The 10055-nt window shown below is 45.7% G+C and overlaps 1 protein-coding gene across 1 annotated transcript; it reads right to left on the bottom strand.

Annotated features, from left to right (window-relative positions):
- Positions 1–381: 381 nt before the first annotated feature.
- Positions 382–9835, bottom strand: LOC106889985 (LRP2-binding protein-like). The gene is made up of 7 exons (XM_014945509.1): positions 9466–9835; positions 8124–8236; positions 7867–7980; positions 4630–4772; positions 4447–4552; positions 3479–3702; positions 382–586 (listed from the first exon to the last, which is right to left on the bottom strand). Exons 1-7 carry the CDS (start codon positions 9527–9529, stop codon positions 382–384), a joined length of 969 nt encoding a protein of 322 aa, XP_014800995.1. The 5' UTR covers positions 9530–9835.
- Between the last annotated feature and the right edge of the window lie 220 nt (positions 9836–10055).

Raw genomic sequence — 10055 nt, 5'->3', positions numbered from 1 at the left:
GCTTGTTTGTGACCTGTTCGGTGTGTCTGACCTTCTGTGGGGTGTTCAGCGCCCAGAGAAAATGAAAATCATATTTCTGCAAATGTGATTTGAACAGAGATGTAACGGCTGCCCAGCCCCACCTCCACCATCACCAACTCTGGTTAATTCCCTATTTTTTCTTTCCTAGAGCCAAGATGATTCTTGATCCCATGGATATGCTGGGAGGGCTGGAGCTCCTCTGCTGTGAGGACAGGCTGAGAGAGCTGAGGGGTTCAGCCTGGAGAAGAGAAGGCTCCAGGGAGACCTTAGAGCCCCTTCCAGTCCCTAAAGGGGCTCCAGGAGAGATGGGGAGGGACTCTGGATCAGGGAGGGGAGCCAGGTCTGACTCGACGTCACGAGCTATAATTTAGCCTGTAAGATAAGAGTTGCCTGACTTACTTTAGAATAATATTCGTTGGCAGCGGCTGGATCTTGCTGGATGCCCCGGCCGAGCTGGAGGCACCTGCCCAAGTAGAAGGTGGCCATAGCGACCCCCTTGGCTACGTAGGCAGGAAGACAGTCCGTGACCTTGGCTACCACATCGATGTCCTCGTTCTCCGTAATCCTGCTGGGGAATTGACAGCCTCAGGTGAGAGAATGCCATCTCAAGCAATCATTTCAGCCCGTGTATCACCTGACGGTCCCTTCTTTCCATTTGCTTCATTATCCAAAATAAGCTGGAATTCCCATGTACGCAGTGGCCTGGTGAGGGTTCTTCTATTCAGTGTCTGACTTGAAGTTAGTCTTATTTGAATATTGTGATATTAAATAGCCAACTAATCTGTAGCCTTTGCAGTCCCTTTCACTAGAGTTATACTAGTTATAACAGGCAGCATATTTTATGCTAATTTTTCCTATTAAAAGACTTTGTGAAAGTTAACATATATGTGGAAGAAAGGCAGAACTCCTATTGCATGTGACTGAGCAACCTCATCTAGTAGGAGGTGTCCCTGTCCTCAGCAGGGGGTTGGAACTGGATGGTCTTTAAAGGGTCAACCCAAACCATTCTATGAATCCAGAGCTCTGAGGTCTTAACGAAGGTGCTGGCAAATCACAGGAATGTGAAGATCTGGGAGGTAGGTGAGAGCCTGAGGCTGTGAGACCCACTTACAGCGACTGCTCACCACTGTTTCAGCTCAATTATCCTCTTTCTTCTGCGTGCATCTCTCTGCTCACTCTCACCTTACTTTCAGCACGTTGTTTTTTACTAAGAATCATTTTAAGAATCAGAGGGACAAAGTGAGCATTAACTGTCAGGCTGTAATTACCTGGTGGTGTTGCTATAACATTAGGTACATCATTTTCTAAGTGGAAATAGATTATTTTTTTTTCATAACTATTGTCTTAGAACAGAAACCCTCAAGCCCCACATCCTTTCCAGATACCAAACAGTAATTACATGCTGCTTCACACATCATTTTAGTTATTTGTTGTGTCAAATAGGCACGGACTTGACAGAAAAAAAAGAAAGAAAAGTGCGAGTCATTTTAGTTCAGAGCTGCTCCCTACAAATTAAGTGTTTATGACAGATTGTTCTGGGGTGATGCTCTGCCAGTGGTGCCTGCTCAGTCACTTCAGTGTGTTGAGAGCAGTGTTCTCCCACTGCATTTAGTCCCATTAGCAGATTCAGTAGTGCAAAGCAAAAAAAGCCAAAGGCTTATTAGCAAGAACATTCAAATATAATAGCAGTAACCTGATGCCTCTTTTTATCTTTCCTGATCCGTAGCATTTTTGCCTTCCTTTCCAAAAGATACCCAGCAGGATGCTGATGCATATAATGCCCAGGCAAGTCAGGCAAGAATTCCAGTTCAGCACAGTTGAATTCAAGAACGTCCTGTAGCAAGGGGTAAGTAGAACTGTCAAGTACCAGTAGCTAAGCCAGACTCCAGATACTAGTCAGGGTTAGACTGTGCATAATCATATAATGTTTGTATATAATGTGACAAACAAAAGGCAGAGACAAACCCTAGCAGAAAAGATATTGATGCTTGATACCACATGAGATTTTTGCCTCAAGGCCAACTGCAATCCCCGTTGAGTGGAGCCGTTCCCAGTCTGGTGGCAGTGTCTTTGGGTTCAGAATTTGTAATTTCTGGCTACAGGGTATTGCAGGATGGGATTTCATTGCTATTTTCTGCAATCACAGTTACAGCTGATGAAGTGCACTGTGCACTGACTGGAGGGGTTGCATTCCAGGTGAGAAAAGCAAGACCAGACTGAATAGCTCGTGGTCTGCTTATGGTGCAAGAGAAAGAAAAGCAGCAGTTCGGAGAGAAAACCATCCCTTTCAGCAACAGCATTCACTGCTCAACTACAAATTACCAGAGGTGCCACTGCCCAGTGGTGTACACAGGCTGCAGCTGTCCGGGCTCACAAACAGCTGTGTTCACAAACACACCACAAAAAGCTGGAATGCTGTTGTGTGCAGCTGGTGTAAGCAGTCCGTTAGTCTGTCTGCAGCTTATTTTCAGCAATTTAATAATTTGATTGACAGATTGAACTTTTAACGTATACTGGCCAGCTCTGGAGGTTTGTCATAGAAATGTGTCATAGAATCATAGAATGGTTTGGGATGGAAGGGACCTTAAAGATCACCCAGTTCCACCCCCCTGCCCTGGGCAGGGACACTTCCCACCAGACCAGGTTGCTCCAAGCCCCATCCAGCCTGGCCTTGGACCCCTCCAGGGATGGGGCAGCCACAGCTTCTCTGGGCAACCTGGGCCAGGCTCTCACCACCCTCACAGCAAAGAATTTCTTCCAGATATCTAACCTAAATCTCCTCTCTTTTTGTTGAAACCATTACCCCTTGTCTATTGCTCCACTCCCTATTAATGAGTCCCTCCCCATCTCTCCTGTAGAGAGTAAAATATGTTGTGGAACTGGCACCAACATTGCTTTTCTCCTCCATGACTAGTTCAAGATACAGAAACTAGCCAGGGGCGGGCTGTGTTTAACGCTGCAGCCTCTACCAGAAATTGCTATTTCTGCAATACACAAACCATCCCAGGGTACAGAGCAGCGTGTCCCACAGCCACTGCCTCAGACCAGCACGTCTACACCAGCAGGTGGTCGCCAGAAACCACTTTGGGTGCAGGTGCTTCTCTGGTGGTCCAGGGGTACAAACGCCAACGTGGTCTGTGTCCCCATCACCAGCCACTGATGGAAAGCTAAAGGACAATAACAGGAGTGTGGGTGTCTACTTAGGATTCTAGTTGGAGACTGTTCTACTTCACAGGCTCAGAAAGAAAAGTTCAGCTGTACTGAATAATTGAGGACCTTATAGTATTAATTTTGCCTGTGGTTTGCTGTTCCCTCTTCAAAGATGAGGTCTTGGAATTCATTATCTCAAATGTCTCTTGAGTTTGAGAGAGAAGAGCGCAAATTTAATCATTTTAATCCGAGGTACGTGGCCTTCCATGAAGAACCATAATAAAAAAGAAAGCAAAATTAACTTCACCTTTTGGCTAACGCAGTGGCTGTTGAGTAAAATTTTCTTTTGTAATAATATTCCACGAGATGGCCTTGAGCATAGACGTTGCCCCGTTCTGCTGCTCCTCTCAAACACTCCAAAGCAGCTTTCGTGTTCTGACGTACACCTTGTCCGTAGAGGTACATAACACCCAGCGCTCCCTGTGATTCCAGGCTCCCGTTGCCACACGCTTCTGAATGCCAGAAAAAGGCCTAAACAAGAGGCACAAAGTTGGAATATGTGTTCACTCCAGCTGCTTTTCTCACATAAAAGCTTTTACATTAACCATCCTGCAAGAAGTGCTTGGACATAAAAGAAAGCAGCTTGTAGAGAGGCAGGGGGTGGTCTTTTCTCCCAAGTCACAGGTGACAGGACAAGAGGAAATGGCCTCAAGTTGTGCCAAGGGAGGTTCAGATTGGATATTAGGAAAAATTTTTGCACTGGAAGGGTTATTAAACGTTGGAATGGGCTGCCCAGGGAAGTGGTGGAGTCACCATCCCTGGAGGTGTTTAAAAGACAGGTTGACATAGTGCTTAGAGACATGGTTTAGTGATGGTTTTTATCAGAGTTCGGTTGATGGTTGGACTAGATGATCTTAAAGGTCCCTAACCAATTCTATGAAACCAGGATCCTTCTAAGGCTTATAAACTTGCTTCATTTACTGTCAGGGCTGCCAATCGGTGACACCTGCTTGATTTCTGAAGGTGACCAAAGCTGACAAAACTTAAATCCATTCTGTCCTTCTCCCTGATACTCCCATTTAAATAATCTTGGGTAGTGTCCATTGAGTCAAAATGAGGGATTCTGGCTGTTGGTTCATATGGCTTTAAAGGGATGATAATGCCTAGCACTACTTAAAATGCAGCCTTCAGAGTCAAATCTATCACTGAACTCTTCCTGTGAAATTCAGAATGAATTGGGACTCGTGACACTCGAAAGGTACAAGTGGGCTTTACCTTCTTCAGATCCTTTAGACCTGACATGGAATAAAGCATTCCTAAAGTGCTCTGGGCCTTCACGCTTGCTTTTGGGTTCCCGTGGTCTGCGGCAAGAAGCCACAACCTAAGAAAATGGGGACAAAGAAAGTTTAAGGGACAGCATCTTAACGTTCATAAAGACAAATGGCTGAGTGCTGTTACCTTTCGGCCTCTTCAGTTGAGCGCTTGACTCCACATCCTTCGTAATACGCTCTGCCGAGGTTGTAGGCAGCTGAGAACTTCAAGTGCCTTGCTTCTGGGGAATCCGAGTCTAGTATTTTCTTCATGTATTCCACCCCCTTTTCCTAAAATGGAGAGATTTTAATTACTACATTCAGGACTGGGAAGAGGACGAAATAAAGAGCCTCAGAGTCCACTCATTTCTACCAAGAGAGGTAATTTTTTTCCACTTTGAAGAAAGGCTGAGACGTGCTGGTTGTGCAGTGTGGAGAACAGGGTCACACCAAAGCAGAGCTGGTCTTTGGTTATTAGACAGCCCCTAGATTTTTTAATGCATTTTTAACGTGGAACATCTCCTTATAACTGTTCATCTGATAGTATATTACTCTTCTTCAGTGATAAAAATTTTCTCAAAAATATTCTTGTGCTTACATAAATGAACATCACATCTTAAACTTACAGAATCGTAGAATCATAGAATGGTTTAGGTTGGAAGGGACCTTAAAGACCATCCAGTCCCACCCCCTGCCCTGGGCAGGGACACCTCCCACCAGACCAGGTTGCTCCAAGCCCCATCCAGCCTGGCCTTGAACCCCTCCAGGGATGGGGCAGCCACAGCTTCTCTGGGCAACCTGGGCCAGGCTCTCACCACCCTCACAGCAAAGAATTTCTTTCTAGCGTCTAACTTTGTACAACAGATCTAAATCTTTGTGCAACAGGTGTTTTACACTTTGAAATATAGCTGTTTGCACCACCCTCACAGCAAAGGATTTCTTCCTATTATCTAACTTTGTGCAACAGATCTAAATCTTTGTGCAACAGATGTTTTACACTTTGAAATATAGCTATTTCCATTTTTATACATTTTATTTACATTTATATACACTGCTTATTAAAAAGTAACAGATTATTAGCAATTTTTCAACGTAGCTTCCACACAAAGTACAACGAAACCCTTAGAAGTTGTATTTTAAAATACAAATTAGTATCTTTTTCAGATAAATCTATTTCATTATAACTATTTTTGAGAACTTCTTCAGCCCACAACCCTCTCTCTTAAATGAGGGTTGTAAACATCTGTACTTTATAAAACTAATTTTAAATCGGAGACCTGTTTATTTTAAACTAAATAATCAAGCTTGCAAAGAAGTTCTTAGTAATTACTGGCGGATATTAACAGAAAAGTAAGAAGTGTAGAGCCAGGTTACTCACAGGGTCACAGTTAGTGCCCAGTCCGTCGTAGTGCATCACCCCGAGCTGATACATGGCTTGGAAATCTGTATCCTTGATTTTTTCAAATTGTACTAATGCTTCTTCATACAACCCCTGGGAAGACACAGGCGGCAGTGAGGTGAGGTACACACAACGGCTTCGCTCTCCAGCGTGTACTCTCTTAAACCTTTCCCTGACATCATGGTATTGAAAATTGTCAGCTTTATAATATTTACTTAAAAGAAGGAAAGCACAACCTCCTCGTAGTAGAGTTGTCCTTTCAGCAGATGTACCAGGGGATCTCCACCTGCCGTTCTCTCTGCCAGCAGCTCCTCTGCTCTTTCCAATAAAGCAGCGCGGCTGCGGTTCTCTGCTTAGAAACAGACAGACATTTGGTTTTCTTCCTAAAAATATGGAACAGCATCAATAAGCACACGAAAATGCTGAAGCTGGTGGTCTCCCCTTTTTATTATTTTTAAAAAGATGAAAGAGAGGGGTATTAGAAAAAAAGGAAAAGTTAATTTTACAGCAAAGTAATCTGCTGGTTGATGAGGGGTGAGCAATGAACATTGTCTACCTGGGTTTCTCCAAGGCTTTCGAGAAGTTCCCACAGTTCCCTCCTGCCTACTCATAGAGAAACTGGTGTGTTGTGGTCTGTGTGGTGGGGGGGGAACTGGCTGACAGGACAGACCCAGGAGGTGGTGGTCAGTAGCTCCTTTCCAAACTGGCAGCCTGTCACACGTGGGGTCCCTCAGGGTTGGAGACTGTGCCAACACTGTTTAGTATCTTCATAAGAGATCTGGATGATGGGATGAAGTCTACCCCAATGAAGTTTGTTGATGACACCAAACTGAGTGGGGAAGTGGACGCTTGGGAAGAGAGAGTCATCCTGCAGGAAGACCTGGAGAGGCTAAAGAGTGGGCTCACAAGAACCTCATGAAGTTCAACAAGGACAAGTGTAAGGTCTTGCACCTGGGGAAGCAGAACCGAGGAGTGCAGCATGGGCTGGGATTGACCTGGCTGGGGAGCAGCTCCATGGAAAGGGACCTGGGGGTCCTGGTGGACAAGAAGCTTAGTGTGAGTGAAGAGTGTGCTGCTGTGGCAGAGATAAGCCAACAGGATGTTGGGCTGCACCTACAAGGGCATCACCAGCAGAGATAAAGAAGTCATTACCTCACTCTGCTCAGCACTGGTCAGGCCACACCTGGGATCCTGTGCTTGGTTTTGGTCTCTGCCACACAAGAAAGATGTGGAGAGGCTGGAGAGAGTCCAGGGAGGGGCCACCAAGATGATCCAAGGACTGGGCAGTCTGTGTGTGAGGAAAGGCTGAGAGAACTGGGTTTGTTCAGCCTTAAGAAAAGAAGTCTTAGAGGAGACCTTATCGCCATGTTCCTGTATCTCAACGGTGGCAGCAGAAAAGATGAAGACTCCCTTTTTACAAGGAATTTCTTAGGAAAGACAAGGGGTGATGGGTACGAGTTACTCCTGGGGAGATTCCAAGTGGACACGAGAGGAGCTTCTCTGGGCAACCTGGGCCAGGCTCTCACCACCCTCACAGCAAAGGATTTCTTCCTATTATCTAACTTTGTGCAACAGATCTAAATCTTTGTGCAACAGATGTTTTACACTTTGAAATATAGCTATTTCCATTTTTATACATTTTATTTACATTTATATACACTGCTTATTAAAAAGTAACAGATTATTAGCAATTTTTCAACGTAGCTTCCACACAAAGTACAACGAAACCCTTAGAAGTTGTATTTTAAAATACAAATTAGTATCTTTTTCAGATAAATCTATTTCATTATAGCTATTTTTGAGAACTTCTTCAGCCCACAACCCTCTCTCTTAAATGAGGGTTGTAAACATCTGTACTTTATAAAACTAATTTTAAATCGGAGACCTGTTTATTTTAAACTAAATAATCAAGCTTGCAAAGAAGTTCTTAGTAATTACTGGCGGATATTAACAGAAAAGTAAGAAGTGTAGAGCCAGGTTACTCACAGGGTCACAGTTAGTGCCCAGTCCGTCGTAGTGCATCACCCCGAGCTGATACATGGCTTGGAAATCTGTATCCTTGATTTTTTCAAATTGTACTAATGCTTCTTCATACAACCCCTGGGAAGACACAGGCGGCAGTGAGGTGAGGTACACACAACGGCTTCGCTCTCCAGCGTGTACTCTCTTAAACCTTTCCCTGACATCATGGTATTGAAAATTGTCAGCTTTATAATATTTACTTAAAAGAAGGAAAGCACAACCTCCTCGTAGTAGAGTTGTCCTTTCAGCAGATGTACCAGGGGATCTCCACCTGCCGTTCTCTCTGCCAGCAGCTCCTCTGCTCTTTCCAATAAAGCAGCGCGGCTGCGGTTCTCTGCTTAGAAACAGACAGACATTTGGTTTTCTTCCTAAAAATATGGAACAGCATCAATAAGCACACGAAAATGCTGAAGCTGGTGGTCTCCCCTTTTTATTATTTTTAAAAAGATGAAAGAGAGGGGTATTAGAAAAAAAGGAAAAGTTAATTTTACAGCAAAGTAATCTGCTGGTTGATGAGGGGTGAGCAATGAACATTGTCTACCTGGGTTTCTCCAAGGCTTTCGAGAAGTTCCCACAGTTCCCCCCTGCCTACTCATAGAGAAACTGGTGTGTTGTGGTCTGTGTGGTGGGTGGGGAACTGGCTGACAGGACAGACCCAGGAGGTGGTGGTCAGTAGCTCCTTTCCAAACTGGCAGCCTGTCACACGTGGGGTCCCTCAGGGTTGGAGACTGTGCCAACACTGTTTAGTATCTTCATAAGAGATCTGGATGATGGGATGAAGTCTACCCCAATGAAGTTTGTTGATGACACCAAACTGAGTGGGGAAGTGGACGCTTGGGAAGAGAGAGTCATCCTGCAGGAAGACCTGGAGAGGCTAAAGAGTGGGCTCACAAGAACCTCATGAAGTTCAACAAGGACAAGTGTAAGGTCTTGCACCTGGGGAAGCAGAACCGAGGAGTGCAGCATGGGCTGGGATTGACCTGGCTGGGGAGCAGCTCCATGGAAAGGGACCTGGGGGTCCTGGTGGACAAGAAGCTTAGTGTGAGTGAAGAGTGTGCTGCTGTGGCAGAGATAAGCCAACAGGATGTTGGGCTGCACCTACAAGGGCATCACCAGCAGAGATAAAGAAGTCATTACCTCACTCTGCTCAGCACTGGTCAGGCCACACCTGGGATCCTGTGCTTGGTTTTGGTCTCTGCCACACAAGAAAGATGTGGAGAGGCTGGAGAGAGTCCAGGGAGGGGCCACCAAGATGATCCAAGGACTGGGCAGTCTGTGTGTGAGGAAAGGCTGAGAGAACTGGGTTTGTTCAGCCTTAAGAAAAGAAGTCTTAGAGGAGACCTTATCGCCATGTTCCTGTATCTCAACGGTGGCAGCAGAAAAGATGAAGACTCCCTTTTTACAAGGAATTTCTTAGGAAAGACAAGGGGTGATGGGTACGAGTTACTCCTGGGGAGATTCCAAGTGGACACGAGAGGAAAATTTTTCGCAATGAGAACAATCAGCCCTTGGAAACATCTCCCCAGGGAAGTGGTGGATACCCCAGCACTGGACTTCTCCTACCTGGCACCTCAGGGGTGGGCTGGGTGCTCCAGGCCTGGGGCTGGTGCTCACTGTGCAGCTTCATCCTGCCCTGGTGGCCAGTGGCCTGGAGGTGGCTGGTGGCAGTTGTTGGCAGTTGTCAGTTGCTGGTTGTTCGTTGTCCCCCCCTTGGTGTCCTGGAGCTCCCAGCACCACTCCATAGGGGTCCTTGGGGTCCTTGGACAAGGCAGAAGAAGGAAGACAGGGAATGTTATGGTGTTTTGGTCCATTTTCCAAAGGAAAGGAGAGCGATGGTGTTGTACAGGCCAGGGGTCTGTAGAAATAACTCTTCTAGCTGTTTTCCAGTGCCTAAAAATGTGAAAATAGGTGATGGGATGGGACAGGCTGCGTTTTGGGCACCCACTGGGTCTTCCTACTGCCTGCCTTTCCTGTGTCAAATTAAAGGCGGAAGCCCAAAATGCGCTGCAGAAAGTGATTGTGGGCAAAAATGACAGAAACCCCGGCTGCAGTTCGGTTAGAAGGGCACTAGGCCCTGAAACTTCAGTCTAGAAAATGGGACTTTGGTACTTCCAGCGATCAGAACCCGTTTGCTGTAGCGTGTGGTTGGTTTT

Source organism: Calidris pugnax, unplaced genomic scaffold (assembly GCF_001431845.1).
Source record: "Calidris pugnax isolate Ruff unplaced genomic scaffold, ASM143184v1 scaffold58, whole genome shotgun sequence".
NCBI classification, from domain to species: domain Eukaryota; kingdom Metazoa; phylum Chordata; class Aves; order Charadriiformes; family Scolopacidae; genus Calidris; species Calidris pugnax.
This window is presented reverse-complemented; position numbering and strand designations above follow the sequence as displayed.